Source organism: Rattus norvegicus, chromosome 4, assembly GCF_021556685.1.
Source record: "Rattus norvegicus strain SHRSP/BbbUtx chromosome 4, alternate assembly SHRSP_T2T, whole genome shotgun sequence".
Classification (NCBI taxonomy): Eukaryota; Metazoa; Chordata; class Mammalia; order Rodentia; family Muridae; genus Rattus; species Rattus norvegicus.
This window is the reverse complement of record NC_141537.1, coordinates 11,484,119-11,501,470: the sequence shown is the minus strand read 5'-3', so window position 1 is coordinate 11,501,470 and position 17,352 is coordinate 11,484,119. Positions and strand designations below refer to the sequence as shown.

The 17,352-nt window shown below is 50.5% G+C and overlaps 1 protein-coding gene across 1 annotated transcript; it reads right to left on the bottom strand.

Moving 5' to 3' along the window:
• Nucleotides 1–186: 186 nt before the first annotated feature.
• Nucleotides 187–11,808, bottom strand: Drc11l (dynein regulatory complex subunit 11 like). Its single transcript, NM_001024317.2, is given in 19 exon segments — nucleotides 187–379; nucleotides 875–1,119; nucleotides 1,432–1,609; nucleotides 1,868–1,954; nucleotides 2,268–2,467; nucleotides 2,986–3,093; nucleotides 3,243–3,325; nucleotides 4,354–4,412; nucleotides 4,503–4,586; nucleotides 5,170–5,276; nucleotides 5,611–5,686; nucleotides 5,812–5,937; nucleotides 6,343–6,427; nucleotides 6,844–7,049; nucleotides 8,319–8,390; nucleotides 8,946–9,131; nucleotides 9,942–10,061; nucleotides 10,853–11,180; nucleotides 11,770–11,808. Coding segments are annotated over 19 exon segments (2,469 nt in total). The 5' UTR covers nucleotides 11,781–11,808; the 3' UTR covers nucleotides 187–271.
• Nucleotides 11,809–17,352: the final 5,544 nt, after the last annotated feature.

The following is a 17,352-nucleotide window of genomic DNA, read 5'->3' as shown; positions in this document are numbered from 1 at the left end:
TTGGATTTTCTCCTCTTGGTCCTTCTCTTCCTGTTATCCCCCTCTCTTAAGTGTCTTGAACAAGCGATGTGGAGAGGAGAGTCAGCACAGGATAAGTGGCAGCCAGAGCAGAGGTTGGATGAGCCAGGGCCCAGGGGTGGAGCTCAGGGACAGGAAGCCATGAAGATTGACAAGAGAAGAGAGCCCTCAGGAGCCAGCTGGGCCTTTATGTGTCTGTCACACTCTCGAGGCACCCCCCCCCTCACCACATCACACCCAACAGCAAAGACCTTCACTTTTTCTTCTTCTTCTCCTTCGCCAGTCTGGCCTCCTCAGCCTCCTGTTGGTCCTTGGTAAATTTTATATTCTTTTTTCCCAGCGGAGTCTTATAAAACCATTCCTGGGTTGGCAGAGATGCAGGGATTCAGTTCCCTGGTTGCAACCCTCCTTCAGCCTTACAAGTCTCTCCCTCTCATCCTCTCAGGCTTGGGGGTAAGGGGTGGGGTGAAGCGTTCCATCACAGTGGGGCCTTTTCCTAGTTTCTACTAATCACTTCAGTCTATAGAGTCACCCATTCTTGAGAAACTTGCCTCTCCCCTCCAGCCCTGCAGGCCTCTGAGACTCCTAAGCTCAACCTCTCTCTGGGCATGGTGGCCATGGTGGTCACCAGCTGTGTCTAGTGCTGGCAGCCCAGGTGGCCCTTTCAAGCTCCTTTCCTCAGGCGCCTACAGCTCTGTCCCTCCCTAGAGTTAATTGTTCCTTTCCCAGCTGACAACCAAGTGCCTTTGTCCTGAACAACAACCGAGTGGCATTGGGGGTAGCTTTGGGGGTAGGGGTGGAGGGTGACAACAGGCTGCCCTGGCCCAGCCCACCAACTCTGGCCTAGCAACTTCACCTTTAGGGATTCCTCCTCCTCCCTGTATACTGGATCCAGCTTTGCCAAGTGCACCACAAACTCGGAGGCAACCAGTGGCTTCTTGGTCAGTTGAAGGAGCCGGCGTTCTGTCAGCACTGACTGGATGGATTGTAGAATGTGACCAGGTGTGTAGCCATCAGACACCCTAGCCAGGGCACTAATGTCCAGACTCTGGGTCTGCTGTACCCCTATTCCCTGGTTCTCTATCATCCGTTTCCAGAGCACTGCAGAGGGAGGAAGGCATATAGGTCAGAGAGCAGCAAAAGCCAAGCCTCTGCCCTTGTCCAAGCAGCTCTGGGCCCGGGAAGAACAACATGTCTCTCCAGGAAGGTGTGGGACATGGTGGGATAGAATTGTTCTTCTAGTTACATGCTCAGTGTCTATTTCACTGAGGCCATTAGCCAGAGAACTATGGCTTTTCCAGACCTGTCATTTGGTGCTGGAATTGAGGCTCAGAGCAAAAGTGAGGGATGTGAAGAGAGAGCCAAGACTCAAAAGGGCAGGGCGGTGGTCCTGGCTTCCGCTCCTGGCCTCACCATAACGAGAAGCGTAATCAGGCCGGGGTATGAAGAGGATGCGCTCATAGAACCGGCACAACCCCTTCATCTCGGCCAGCTGTGGGCGCTCCGTGGTTCCTATCAGCATCACTCGGTCACCAGGGCCCAGCTGTCTCGTGGCCCTCATGAGGTCTTTCTTTATTCTCTTTGGGTCCATCTGCTCCAAAGAGGGAAGGGTGTGGGTTTGGGACACAGTGACTGGGGCTGTGGGAGCCCCGTTCTCAGATCACATGGCCTAGAGCTGTGCTTCAAGTCAGTCCTGAGTGGGGCAGCTTTAAGGTAAGGAAAGTAGGCATGACCAGAACAGGACACTTGAGCAAGGTGACTTGAATGATGTTAATGACTTGAGCAAGACTTCCAGCCTAGACCCACGCTCCTGTTGTCCACCCCAGTCCTTTCTGCCCACAGTCCTCACCCTCCTTTCTTCCTTTGGGATCTTCTTGTAGAAGGTTTTCTCAGTATTTCCAATCCAAATGACAGAGGGCTGGAAGACCCGGGCCACCTGGATAGGTTAGAGCGTAGAGGTCAAATGCCAGACATCCCTGGGCCAAGGGTCACATCCCCAGCTGCTCAGACCCCAGACCCAGAGCCCCTAGCTTCTACTCGCTTTCTCCAGCCTTCACCTCCTCCCACATTCCCCAGCAGAGGGGCTTCAGGGGATGACAGGATCCCACAAGGGTTACCAGAAAGATGTCCGTTCAGGTCCTTTTCATTTCGGTACAGCATAGACCACCCCCAGAGTGTTCAGAAAGCCAGCCCTGCTGTTGTCTCTCTCCTGAGAAATCAACCCAAGCCTCAAACTCGAGGCTACGGACCTTAAAGACGATGTGCACCAATAGCTGTGATCCATTCTTCCCTGGGTATTTGCCCATCACGTTGCCAGGTGACAGGTCAAACAGGTTGGCACCAGTTTCTGTGCACACCGCTTGGACCAACATCTTCTTCCCCATGCCAGAGGGTCCCACCAGGAGGATGGAGCGGACAAGGGGTGCCATGGTATGTATGTCATGGGAGCCTGGGAGGAAGTAGAGAGGGCTGGGGCAGGCAATGGACCAAAACTGGGCAGTAGGTGTAGAAGGTTCTAAGGCGGCCTGGGGCTAAGAGGGTGAGATGAGGGTCTGGGTTGTGCTACCTTCCCCAGGACCTGAGCAGCTTCCCCAGGTCTGCATCAACAGCCTGCTTGCCACCTCCGTGGTAGAGAACTGTGTGTAAGGGCCAGTCGGGGACACTGCTTTTCCCTCCACACCATACAATTCTACCCTGGTGGGTGGCATTGAAAGCACATGACACACTGTTTGCAAGGCTCTTATTAAAGGTCTCTGGCCTTTAATAAGCTTGCAGGGATGCCTCTCTGAGAACGAGACTGACTACAGGATGCCAGTTGGGATTGAGCAAGTCATGGTCTCACTCGATCTCTAAGGTGGCCCAATTTGAGTGTAACTGAAGAAGGTCCACTAGGCTTGCACACCCTTCTCAGCCATGCTCCTGTGGTCCCACCCAGCTCTGGCTTTCCACATTCCCCGGAATTCTCACCCAACCGAAGAACACCATACAGTGCTATGTTCTGCCGTATATCAAACAGGGAAGGCATGGGTATCTTGTTTGCCAAGGTCAGAGTGGACCCGAGATAGAGGCAGTCACCTGTAGGGACCAGGAGGGGACAGCTGATGAGTGACACGCCTGTGAGTGTCTGTGGGAGAGATCTGTTGGAAGAGAGACCCCAGGACGCGGGGCAGGTGTGGAAGGGCAAGGTGGCCATACCTAGGTGCAGGGACATGAGAGGGGCTCACCAATGTAGTCATTCAGTGTCACAAGCAGAGACTTCTTTATAAGGCCGATGACAACAAGCTCTTCAAACAATGAGTCCACAGACCTGTGGGAGAGTGGTGCAGAAGGACACCACAGACATCAGTGAGAGGGGACAAGAGAAGGAAGTGGAGATGGGGCTTTGATCACAAAAAGAGGCAAGGGGTGCCCTGGTAATTTCTGTGAGCAGAAATGTCTACATGGCATCTGGACAGCCAGAATCAGAAAATTAATTCCTGACCACTGTGTCAGGGGATAGACACTCCACAGTGAGTGCCCTGCGGAATGTGGCAGAAGCCAAGGCCCCTGCAAACAATGCCCACCAGTCTTTTGTGTCCACCATTTGAAGTCTGAGTTGAGCACAAATCTTTTTTTCCCTGCCTCCCAAACAAAGTGTAGAGTGTGACTGCCTTTGTGAGTTGTGGCCCTGCAGAAGTTGCAGCCATTAGTAAGCAGAAGGCTTCTAGCAGGTCCCCCAGTGCCCATAGGGTATTCAATATAGGCACAGATTGAAGGGACAGTCAAATTTTATATATATATATATATATATATATATATATATATATATATGTATGTATGTATGAATGATTATAAAGCTAATGTGCGTGTGTGTGTGTGTGTGTGTGTGTGTATGCACATGTGCATGCAAGTGCATGTGTGTGAGCATGCGTATTGAAGCCGAAGATCAATGTCAAGTTGCCTTTCCTTGCTTGATGGCTCGCCCATCAGGTCTGTCTGACCAGCTAGCCAATGAACTTCAGTGATCCATTTGTCTTCCCACACACACCTCACTCTCTGACTCACAAGGGCAACTCACCCAGCTTTGTTTGTTTGTTTTTCAAGACAGAGTTTCTCTTTGTAGCCCCGAAAGCCCAGAAACTCACTTTGTAGACCAGACAAGCCTCAAACTCACAGAGATCCTCCTGCCTCCACTAATAGTATGTGGGCTGCCCAGAGCGATTTCCATTTTTAAAGGCAGAAACTTGGTTGACAAGCTTAGGGGTTCAGAGAGGTGAAGCAGTTTCCTTAAGGCTACATAATGACAGAGCCAGGGTTTGCGTCCTGTAGAAGCCTAAGGCTGTGAAGCCAGATCACCTGTCTGGGGTCAGATCCTTTTCCTTCTTCTTCTTTCCACTCTTTTTCCCGCCTTTTTTCTGGTGGGAAATGAGTATACAGGTAATTGCCATCTGCTCCCAACTCACCCCCAAGTACCCTCTCCTTCCCAGCCCTGGACTCTTATCTGCCTTTGGAGACTTGAGGGGTCTGGTCTCTTCCCTGTCCACAGCCAGACGCAAATTCCTCAGTTCCTGTCTCATTAGCTCATCCACCTGGATACATGAGATTAGATGAGAGGGGTGGGGGTGGGGGGAGCCTCAGGGGAGGAAGGGGACAGACAGCCACCAATGCTTTCCACTAGAGACTCGGCCGGTCTTTGCTCCACTGATCCTGTCTATGCCAGATCTGAATCCACACTTTGCTCTCCATGATGAGGGTGACCACCCTCCCCAGTCATTAACTTTGGATGGAATCCACAAAATAGAGTCAGAAATCATCCCCTTAATTTTTCGGGGACCTAAGCAGCTATAGGCTTTCAATGGGCTGCTGGAAGCCAGGTCCCCACCAAGGATGGGTCTGAAGGATGACATATTCTTATCAGCAGACAGCCCAGTCATGAGGTTTAGTGCGTGTGTGTGTGTGTGGGGGGGCATGCTCAGCACTGTGGCTAGGCTGGCTGTACCTCTGACTGCCCCGCTCCCATCCTTATTGATCCCTGAGGGGAAACTAGAGAAGCTGGGACAGTGTGGGTGATAGGGTGACAGGTAGAGCCTGGCCTGAGGTGCTGGGGGTGGACTGGGAAGGGGTGGGAAGGCTCCAGAGAGTAGCTGAGGCAAGCCTCAGGCTGTGGCCCACCTGCACCCGGATCTCCATCTCCACTTGCTTCCTTTTCTCCTCCCGGAGGGTCTCAGAGTCAAAGCTCTGGCTGGGGTGTTTGTTGTCATAGCGGCTCTTCCAAATACCTAACCACATAAAAAAGGCTGCACATGCACACAAACACAAACACACACATGCACACACACAAGCACATGCACACACATACGTACACACAGTTCCCTAGCTAGCTAGCCTCCTGTCCTCACTAGCTGCCAGCCCTGCTTCTACCCTAGGTTTAACTGCTTGACTCAAGAATCCTGAAGAAAACAAGCGACATTCCCACTCACTGGCCATCACATACTTCTTTAACCTCTTCCCTCTCCTCCTGTGCCACTCCTGTAGCAGATACCTACTTTTTCTAAGACCTAAGACCCGAGACAGTGCACCCCAGGCTCAACACATCTGGCCCTCCGTTCTTACTTGTGAATTCCTCGTGACCAGCGTTAATCACAGGGATAGATTTGGATGGCAGCACTTTGAACATCACTTCTGGGTCCTAGAATGGAAAGGGAGAGCAGTTTTGCCTCCTCAAGGAGACTGGGAAAGCCTCCCTCAGAGCTGACTTCAGAGTCACAGGCTCTCCCTCCCCACACGCAATCCCTCTGCTGGGAACTAGCCAACCTTCTTGGCCTTTTCTTCCTTGGTTTTCTTTTTCTTCTTTTCCTTTTTTTCCTTCACTTTGTCCTTATTCTTCTCTTGTTCCTTCTTTTTATTCTCCTGGGCCTGTGCTTCCAGTTCTTGTCTCACCTGGACCCAACAAGCAGTGTTCTGGGGACTGGGGACTTTAGAGAAGGGAACCCACTGCCTGCCTCAGCTGAGCAGACCTGGTTTCTCAGCCTTGGCAAACTGCCAAGGTAGAGACAGCGGGTGTACAGAGATGGCACTGGGGGGGTCAAATAAGGGCAGGGTGCTGGGAAGGACTGATCTCATCAGAGCCATGCCCGCTCTGGGACCATCCTCAGTGGTCTTCCAAGACCACTCCCTTCTCAGGGCCATGACTGCCCTCAGCCCCATCTAGTTTCTTTAGGCACATGTCCTCCCCTCTGGCCATAGCGCTCTCTGTTTCGGCTGACTCTTGCAATCCACTGCCACTCAGCTCACACACACTGTTGTCCATAATCACAGGCGGGGCCTGCTCCCTTTCAAGAGTACCTGCTCTGGAGTCTTGTCTGCGAAGATCAGGTAGGATCCACCTGAAGCCTCGTCTGGATAATCAGGGAACCGACCAGTAAGGGCACTGAGTGGATATAGTACAGTTAGATGGTGGAGGGGTGGGTGGAGGGGCGGGTAGATGATTGACTGACTGATAGATGACTAGGTGGACAGGCACAGGGATGGGGTGGTTGGAGAGATGGAGGGAAGAATAAATGAATGAAAGAGAGATGGGGGATACCCGGAAGAATAAGCAGTTAGGATGGAATTGTAGACTGCTGTGGGAGCTTTTGCGACACTTCCTGTTTTGTCCTGGTACCTTCTTTTCTCACAGGCAAATGGGAAGTCAGGTGTGAAGATGGCCCTTACAGTGGAGCTCAAGGTCTAGACGGAGAGTGTTAGGAGAGGGTGAGAGCAGACAGAGGTGGGGACAGTCTCACGGGAGAACAGGTGGGGGATGAAGTATGGAAGGTTGGGTCAGCTGCAGCTGTGGACACTGACTGGCATTCAATAAACCACTGTCGTATCTGGTCCTTCATCCTCTCCTTCATGTCAGGGCCCTCGGTCTCCGTGAGAGACTCGTGGGTTTTCGATATGGCTTCCTGGAATTCCTCTTCCTTTTCCACCTGCCGGGTCCTCCGTGACTCCTCCCCCACGAAGGCCTGGGCAAGGGCATTCTGTCTCGTTGTCTGGCTGGACGAGGGGAGCTAGGGGAAGTAGAGAGAGGCCAAGATTTTACAAAGGATGGCACAGCCTCCATGTTTAGACACACACACCTGCTCCCACTCCGCTCCCAACGCCCTCCACACACGCCCGTGTCTCATGCACATGCCCTCACGGAGCAACGGGCATGCCTGCATCAGGAGAAATTGTGTTTGGAGCCGAAATTTGTCTGTGTAAATTACCCTGGTAATGAGTTTGCTAGATGCATCCGGGCGGCGCTCCCCCTCCCTAGCAGCCCCCTCCCCCCCCCCCCCGTGAGCCTGGGGCCCCAGCCCCCACGCATGCCCCGCCTGGCGGCCGAGTTGGCAGCCGCTCTCACAGCCACTTTCCCGCCTCATTGGCTCCCAAATGTATTTTAAATATCACTCTGCGCAGAGACAATTACTGAAAACGCTGAGCTCACACTGTTGATGGGCCCGGGCGGCCAGGCTCATTCCTCACCCACTGCTCTTGCCCCCACCCCTCCTCTCCCTCCTGGGGGTCCCATTCTGCAGCCTCCTAGCAAGTCTTTGACCTCTACTCCTGCACAGCAGCCCCTAGTAGTCATCCAGCCTGCTCCCCAAAATGCCTTTCTTTTAGTCCTTCTGGCCTTAAACTTGCCCCGCCTTAACCTTGCCCCGCCCTCCAGCCAGGTCTCCAGAGGATCCACCCAGGGCAAAGCTCCTTGTCCCAGAGTCTGACCCTCACCCTGTCAGGGCCTTCGACAGAAACAGGCTTGGTTGAAGGAAGGGTTTGAAGATAGAGGACACTTTGAGAGAATGGGGGTGATCACTCCACCTGGATATGCACATGTGCAATATCTAGGGGTCTCAGTCCCTTCTCGCTACACCTCCCCGCCATGTGTAGTCACTCTTAGCAGTCCAGAGAAGCTCATCTGGGCTTCTAGAGCAAGTAGGGAAGCCTGTAGCCTCAGAAGTCCTGGTTTAGGGGTATATTATTACCCCAACATGGCTTCCAAGTTTTTTCTGAGGGGTTTCCTGAGGCTGGACTCACCCCAAAGCCTCTCCTGCCAACCGGGGCAGGGATGCAAGGTCCAGGAGGCCCTCTGTCATCCCTACCCCCACATTTGATATCCTATGGGATGCTCTAGAAGTGGGAGGGCTGGGAAAACCCAGTGAGTTCCCGGTTCTTATGCTTCTTTCTCCCCCAGGGTCTCCTGCCCTGCCTCAGTGGAGGAAGTAGACCCTGGGACAAGGTGACAGGGGCGAAGCTGACGAAGGAGGGGTGCGCTGGGCAGGCCAGGGAGGGCTTACCATGCCAATGAACTCCATCTCCATGCGTCGATCTTGCTCAATACGTTTTCTCTGTAGGTAACCTTTCCACACCTGGGTCAGGGGCACATGCCACTTAGGTGCTTTCCAGGCCATGTGACTTCAGGCCTAGTGGGGAGCAGCAGGGGTGACTGCTGCTGCCTGATGTCACCTAAGGTATTGGCACAGGAAGTTAGCGTGGGACTGGAGGAAGGAGGGTGGTGGGTGCCCTGGAACTGGAGTTACAATGGCTGTGAGTTGCCATGTGCATGCTAAGAACGAACTCAGAGCCTCTTCAAGAGCAGCCAGTGGTCTTAACCTCAAGACACCTCCCTAGCCCCTCCCAGCAGTTTTGACCTAAAGAACCTGGGCTAGGGATGTGACACAGCCCCTTTAGGACCTAGGTTACAGAGTGTACCAATGTGCTTTCCTAGGTGCTGGGCACATCCATCCTGAGACACCTTTGGTCTTCTTGTCTTGGGCTTATTGATGGATTGACGTCTCGGGTTTAGCATCAAGCTATAGGACCACAGACCTGAGGCATTCTTACTCCTGGGATGAATCATTGTGCCCAGCTCTTACTGGGAGAGGTGAGTCTACCCTGGCCTTCTTTCTGTCACCCAGGGTTACCTTCTGTATGACAATGGCTCCCTGGTCCTGACTGAATTTCTGTCGCCCATTCTCTCGAATCCTCCGGTCCCGTTCCTCCTCTTTCCTAATCTCTCGCATGAAGGTGGCTCGTAGTCGGCCCTGCCTAGCCCTCTCGGCACATTGCACTATAATCAGGGCCTCAGTCCGGCTCATTCCTCGAAGATTCTGGTCATAACAAGGAGCAAAAAGAACAGTAAGACCGGAGGGCATGCTTGTACCCAGGGAGGGCTGCTGAGAGATCAGTCAGCAACGATGTAGTGGGGCCCTCATCCAAGGTGCTTGAGATGTGTCCTGCAAAGTGTCAGAGGGTCCCAGAGAATACAAGAGCAGACTTGGAGAGGCTGTGGGCTGCCTCTGAAGTGGGACTAGGGTAGGACAGGGCCCGTTTGTGCTAAGGAAAGATGTAGAAGGAATCTGGGAGAGTGTCCTTCACTTACAGGGAACGCTTTGGCAGGAATCAAGATGCACTGGAGACACCATGCCCCTCTCTTTGGCAGTCAGGGTATTGAAACAATGAACCTCAAGCATCTGGAATTTTCCCCAGGAAGATCATGGTAGGGAAAGGAGCCAGGTGCCAGCCAGGGCGCGATCTTGTCTCCCAGAAAGATGCTTACAGAGTTGAACCATTATCAGACTACCTTGTAGGAAAGATTGGAGCCCACGTGGTAGTGATGGTGGTGGTGGTGGTGGTGATGACAATGACAACTATGGGCGGGGCTTTGGGAGAGAGCTACTTAGTTATGCTACTGGGCTAAGTAGTCTGGTCCTCTACTTAAACCTAAACCTAATGTTGTGACCCTGAAAGTGAACTTGAAATCTCTTTTTTTCTGCTACTTTTGAAGGTAACCACAGCGAATACAGCCTTTCCTTTACCATTAATGTGTTTGATGAGCGATTTGAGGGTCCATAAGGGAACCTAGCTTGTTAAGACTTCCAGGACTCAGGTTCTGACCCTAATGGCTCTAGCAACATTACCTCTTGAGAAGCCAGTGGCTCCAGTCTGGCCAGGATCTCGGCCAGCATCTGCTGACGGGCCTTCATGGTGCTGGTCTGCTCCAGCTGAAAATACTTGGGGATGGGAACCTCCAAGTCTGCCTTTAAAACAATATAGGGGGAGAAGGAGGGTCAGATATTAGAAAGTCAGGCCCTCAGGCCCATCGTCTGGGTTTCCAGACACTTCTATTTCCCGCCCTCCTAGAAACCTGGGGTGGGAAACATGAATTATGGTTTAGGACCCAGGGGTCACCCCTTTCTTAGCCTGCCCCACATCTGATTGAGATTAATTCTGAGAGTGCCAAACGCAGCCATCCCTCAGGATCCACAGGAAAGCATTTGATAGTGTCTTTATCATCCAGACTGCAACAGAACATGGTACCTGGAGAAACCCTCCTCCTTTCCCCACCCCTAAGTCTACGGAAGCAGACTAAGGAAACTTTGAGACTTCTTTGGCTATGGAGCAAGTACCAAATCCTGGCCTTGATAGGGCAGCCCTGGACACTGCTTAGCATTGTGCCACGCCTCTACTACTTGGCGATGCTCACAGACCTCCTGGGGATATTTTGAGAAACACGTGCAGATTTAGTAGGTCTGAGATACATTCTGCATTTCCAGCAAGCTCTTAGCTGATGGTCAGGGACCATGCTTTGAGAAGCAAGCCTCCAGAGGACCTTCCTCACCCACCTTCTGTGGCTTCCAGATCTTCTCAGACACAGTGTGGGAGCCCAATTCTCTCAAAAGCCCCGCAGTTCCCGAGAGTCTAAATCCCAAGTCCCATCACCCAGTTCCCTAATAGAACTGCTTCAGGTCATGGCCTACCCAATCCCAACCCATGACTCCACAAGGGGCCCAACTCTCATCTCGCCATGAGTGGCTGCTCCTGCACCCACCGGGGTTAGCTTGAGTTCCTGCAACACTCGGTCCAGGCAGTGGGTCTCACACAAGTCGACGCGCACCAGCTCGTCCTTAAGCTCCAGCACGCGTCCTGCCACACCGTCCAGAAGGCGCCGCAGCAACCTACGCTTCTGTGGCTGCACCATCTGGTCGTAGGCCAGGTTGAAGCGGCGCAGCAGCCCCAGGTAGTACAGGTAAAGCACCGAGATCCTGTACTGGAAGCTCTGCCGCTCCCGGGTGAGCACGGGTTCAAGCGGAGATGGCTCTTTTTCCAGCACCTCTTCCAGAGTCGCGTGGGAGGCCTCCCAGAGGCGTTGGTAAGTTCTAGAGAAAGTGCACTAGCTGTGTGCTGCACCACCACCACCACCAAGAGGGAACAGTGGGGACAGGGGACAAGTTGCTGATTTTGGAGGACTGTGAACTTGGGGTTGCAGAAGTTCATGATAGTATCAAAGTGGACTTCAGTGAAACGAGGGGTTGCTGAAGAAGGAGAGCGCACAGGCCTGGCTTGGAGGTCTATGATAAGGGGTTTGAGGCCTTTGATGGATCAGGAAGGACAGTGGGGACTTGGCCTAGGCTTGAGAGCTGGGCCCGGTCATCCCTGTGGGGATGGGAGTCTAGAGACCTTTGTAAGTAAGGGTCCCCACCCACTCTGTGGTAATGGTCTGCAGTAGTGGGGAAGGGATGAGAAGAGAAATGGCCTTCGATCCCTCAGAGTCTTGGAGCTGGAATAGTCCAGGAGAAGTTCTGCAGACTTCTGAAACCCTGGGACTGAATGCCAATCCCAGGAGGTAGAACTGGGAGGCCATGCAGATGCCCAAAGGCATGCAGGGCCTGCCAGCACCCAGCTCCCCTCTGTTCATGCATCTCAAGTATAGTAAAGTATTTGCTCTGCACCCCCTCAAGCTCTCACCCCTCAGACATGGTGCCTTCACCTCTCGATGCCCTTTGTAAGTTGGTGGAACCCGCAGAAGCTAAGCAAGGGGTGGAACAGGTTTGAAGAATTCCAACCCATTGTGCCTACATTCTAAAGATGAGAGGTGGGGCTGGGAGCGCAGGGCTGGGGACACTTGTCTAGGAAGACATCCTTGAGGATGCACACTCAAAGTCCACAGACAATAGTTAGAGGAATGTCAGGGCAGAGTATGGCACAACTCTGGCACCTATTCTTCTGCCTATCAATAAAGTAACACTCTCATGACCGAAGCAACTTACAGAATTTATTTTGGTTCATGGTTCCCAGAGTGCTAGCTAGAGTCCAAAATGGCGGGTCAGTTGCTGAAGGCAACTGGAGCAAGAAGCTGGAATTTCACATCTTCAACCTCAAAATCAAAGTAGAGTGAGTGAACTACAGATACAGGGCAAGGATTTCAGCTCCCAAAACCCATTGGGACACTTCCTCTAGCCAGGCCATTCCTCCTTAACCTCCCTAAACAGCAGCACCAAGTAAGGACCAAATGTTCAAATGTGGTAAACCAATGGAGACATCTCATTCAACCACTTCAAACACTCTTACACCATGACCATCCTCCTCTCCTGCACTCTGTGGCTTTTACTCCTGGGGGTGGGGTAAAGTTTTGCAAATAGAACTAGGGCCTGGTACACGATAAGCACACATTCTAGCCCTGAGTCACCTCCTCAGCATGGTCTTGACTTGTGTATGACCCACCTGAGAAGTCGGGATGGTAGGAGCAGGGAAAGACAGGTACTGGATGTGGTCAGAAAGCCCTCACATCCCCTGATTTTGGTTGGGGGGTGGCAGTTTTGGCTCAGTATTAAGCAGGGGCAAGAAAGAATGAGGAATAGATTGAAGAAGAGAGTAAGGAAGAAGGAAGGCAGGAAGAGAGGAAGGACTAAGGAGGGGGGAGAAGAAAGTCAGCAGGACGAGCAGACTCCCATATTTGCTATGGATAACTGGGGGATATTGTTTAGCCGGAGGCTCCAGCCAGGTTGAGGTGCTGCTCACTCCTCCTGTCTCCCAGGTGCTGCTAATCCATGAGTCACACCTTCCACATCAAAGTATCAAATCAGGGGGTATAGTGGGGCTGAGGCTCAGCTAGATCTCCCACCTGTGCCTCCTGCCTGCTGGGATTACAGGGGTGAGCCACCACTTCTCTTCCATGTCTTGAAGAGTAGACTTGATTTGCCGACTGAGGTGTAGCTCAGTGGGTAGAGTGCTTGCCTAGCATGCACAAAAGTCCTGCACTGAATAAACAGTTTGGTGGTATACGCCTGTAATCCCAGCACAAGGAGGTAGGAGGAGGAAAATTCAGGGTTCAAGGTCATCCTCAGCAAAATGAGATGGAGGCCAGCCTGGACTACATGAAACCTACTTCAAAAGCTGAATGGTGGTGGTATATGCCTTTAATCCCAACACTAGGGAGGCAGAGGCAGATGGATCTCTGAGTTCAAGGCTAGCCTGGTCTAGAGAGAGAGTGCTAGGACAGTCAGAGCTGTATGGAGAAACCCTGTTTCAAAGGAAAAAGAAAACCTAAACTGAAAAATAAGAAAGACAAAAATCAATCACCACCAACATCCCCATCCCAAAACAAATAAATCTGTGTTGTGCTGGGAGACAGACAGCACAAGGACATGCAACTTGATGTCACAAACTACCATCTCAAGGTAACACATCCTAGGAATTGTGGGCCCAGAAATGGAAAGGATCCTACCCTGGGCCTTGCTCCAGCTCACTGTATCACTGTGTTACTGCAACACTGTATTACTGCAACACTGTATTACTGCAACACTGTATCACTGTATTACTATATTACTGTATTACTGTATTACTGTAACACTGTATTACTGTATCACTGTATTACTGTATCACGGTATTACTGTAACATGGTATTACTCTATTACTGTATCACTGTATTTCTGCTATCACTGTATTACTATATCACAGTATTATTGTAGTGTGGCATCACAGTATTACTGTAACACTGTATTACTGTCACTGTAACACTGTATCACTGTCACTGTTACACTGTATCACTGTATGACTGGAATACTGCATCACTGCCACTGTAACCCTGTATCACTGTGTTACTGTAACACTGTATCATTGTGTTACTGTAACACTGTATCACTGTAACACTGTATTACCATCACTGTAAGACTATATCACCATATTACTGAAACACTGTATCACTGTCACTGTTACACTGTATCACTGTGTTACTGTAACACTGTATCACTGTCATCACTGTGACACTGTATCACTGTTGGTTTGATGCTATATTGCTGTAATATTGTATCACTGTAACACTGTATCACTGTCACTATGACATTATACCACTGTATTACTGAAATACTGTATCACTGTCACTGTAACACTATCACTGTATGACTGTAATACTGTATCAGTCACTGTAACACTGTATCATTGTCCCTATAACACACTATCACTGCACTGCTGTAACACTGCATCATTATCACTGTAACATTGTACCACTATATTACTGAAACACTGTATCACTATCATTGTAACACTGTATCACTGTCACTGTACCACTATTGCAGTATTATTGTAACACTGTATCACTGTATTAGTCATCCAGTCACAAAGCACTATCACATATCTCTCTTGGCATGTCTCCAGGTAGCAGTTTTTATAGTGTGTTAGGATTCCACTTGTGGTAGCTTCAAATGTGGAGGACACTGTTGCTCCAGACAGTTCTTTGGCTTAACACATCCCCTTTTCAAATCACCACTGTGCACAAGAACAGACTACACGTGCATATGTCACTTGGAGCTGGTATAGTTGGTGATGTCCTTGGTGCCCTCTGACACAATCCTTGGCCAGTTCTCTATCTAGGCAACATCAGACACGGATGCCTGGGCTTTCCAGAGAGTTGAGATGTTTCAGCCTGGCTGAGCCATTCAGAAGATATCATTCACAAAAGAGTTTGTGATGGGTAACCTTGGTGGTCAATTTAAGATACCTGGGAAGTGGGGCTCCGGGGTTGGGGATTTAGCTCAGTGGTAAAGCGCTTGCCTAAGAAGCGCAAGGCCCTGGGTTCGGTCCTCAGCTCCGAAAAAAAGAACCAAAAAAAAAAAAAAAAAAAAACTGGCTCCATCAGATTTGCTTGCCTCCATGTCTGTGAGGTATTTTATTGATTCTTAATTGATGCAGGAGGGGCCAGGTCACATGGTCAGTACTATCCCAAGGCAGGCGGGCCTAGGCTGTATAAGTAGTGTGAACTTGACCCCGAGGGCAAGCCTGTAAGCAACATTCCTCTGCAGTTTCTGCTCCAGGTTCTTCCCTGTCCTGATTTCCCTCAAGGGTCCATTGCAAGCTGTAAACTGAAATAAAGTCTGTAGGTTGATGCCTATATGCAGGTGAGGGCTGGCACAATTAGGTCAAAGCCATGATTGGATAGTAAAAAAACGTGAGGCAGGGACAAAGCTTTTATAAGTCGGGGAGAGGGGGGGGAGGGAGGAGGAGGAGGAGGAGGAGGAGGAGGGGGGGGAGGAGGAGAATCAAGGAGAAGAATCAAGGAGAAGAATCAAGATGGAGATGAAGAAGGATGACCCAGATCCGGGTGGTTTTGATTGGCCGAGGTAGTTATGAATATTTCTTAAGGGATGGATTTCTATAGGTCAATTTATCTTATCTAGGTGGGTGGTTTCTATCCTTATCAATTGGTTGTGAGTTTACTGTGTGGATGTACTGTGGATTAAGAATTTAACATATAAATCTGATTGTTGGGTTGCAGCTTATTGAGTCTTGATTTTACTGGGTAACTGGAACTAGACAGCTCGAGGCTGACAGAGAGCTGCTGGAAGCGATACTAACCAGAGGTAAATTATGGTTAGTTCCATTTGGCCTCACGGGTGCGGGAACTAACTCCAGGGACCAGAGTGACAAGGTGCCATGTCGGAATGCCCTGAGGACCACCTGAGTCAGAGCGTACTTGGGGGCAGTGTGGAGCCGCTGAGATAGATACCCCACAGTGCCATGTGGCCCCCCGGGTGATGACGATAGAGTGGGATAAAAGATGGAACCAGTTTTTTGATATTTACCATAACAAAAGTCTTTCTTTTCCGAGTTGTTTTTGGTTATGGTGTTTAACACAGTAACAGAAAACAAACTAGGACAGAGTTCATGATCAACCCACCCAGGGAAAAGTGGATGTCAGGGACCACTGGGTTAATTGGGGTGTTTAGGGAGAATGGTGACTGAGACTCCAGTCCTGACACAAAGAAACAGGAAGCTGCATTTCCATTTCATTCCCACCGTTCTGTTTTTGGCAGTGGATCAAATATGCAGTGACAGTGGTCATACGACTGCATGGCCTAGTGACAGCTGAGGCCACTGTTAGCTTTTGCAAGTTTACTCTGACATTCACATAAGGATAAAACTGACTAAAATTTTCTTAGAAATGTTCGCATTGCTCAACACGAGGCTGTAAATCCAATGTTATTTTTTATTTATAGTGTGTGTGTGTGTGCGTGTGTGTGTGTGTGTGTGTGTGTGTGTGTGTGTGTGTGCGCGCATGGTGACCATGCAGAGGTCAGAGCAGAGTTGCAGGAGTCAGTTCCCCCACCACCGCCGTGTGGACTCTAGTTATCAAACTAATAATCAGGCTTGGAGGCAAGTGCCTTTACCCTGGGAACCCTCTTGCTGGTCCTGTGCACAAAGTTTAAACACAGTTTATATAATTACAAAGTGACTCTATCCCTTGTAGGATCCCTTGTAGGTCAGTATCTTCAGTGAACAAATGGGCAGTTCTACACGCATTTTGCTTTTCTCCCCATTTGTGTGTGTGTGTGTGTGTGTGTGTGTGTGTGTGTGTGTGTAGGGGGGTTGTCAGAGGTCAACACTGTCCTCATTTTCCACCTACTTTTCCCTTTATTTTTTATGTGGATGGAGGTTGTTCTGCTGAACGTACGTCTGTGTCCCAGGAAACCAGAAGAGGGCATCAAATTCCTTTGGTTTAGACTTAGGGAAGTTATGAGCTGCCCTGAGGTTGCTGGGAATTGAACCCAGGTCCTCTGTAAGATTAGCAAGTGTCCTTAACTGCCAAGTCATCTCTCCACCATATCTAAATATTGACAAGTGTATTTATTTATACAACCAATGTCCAGTCACAATATTTTATCATTCTAGAGTGTTCCTTTATACCCCTATTTTCCTCCCCACCTAAGGCAACTATTCTCCTCACTAGTTTAGTTTGGCACAATTACACCCAAACGATCCTTATAGTATATATTCCTTTGTGTGGGCTATTCGCTTAATCGATGCAGGAGGCCAGCCCACTAAGGGCAGTACTTTTCCTAGGCAGGTGGGTCTGGGATGTATAAGAAAATCAGCTGACCTTAAACCTGAGAGCAAGCCAGTGAGCAGCATTTCTTTGTTTGTGATGAAAACAGCAAGATGCAGGGGCAGGGACGGAGCAGTCAGACCTGAGCACACAGGGCTGAAGAGATGGCTCTTGCAGAGAGCCCATGTTCAATCCCTCGTAGCTACCATGTTGGATGGCTCGCAGTCATC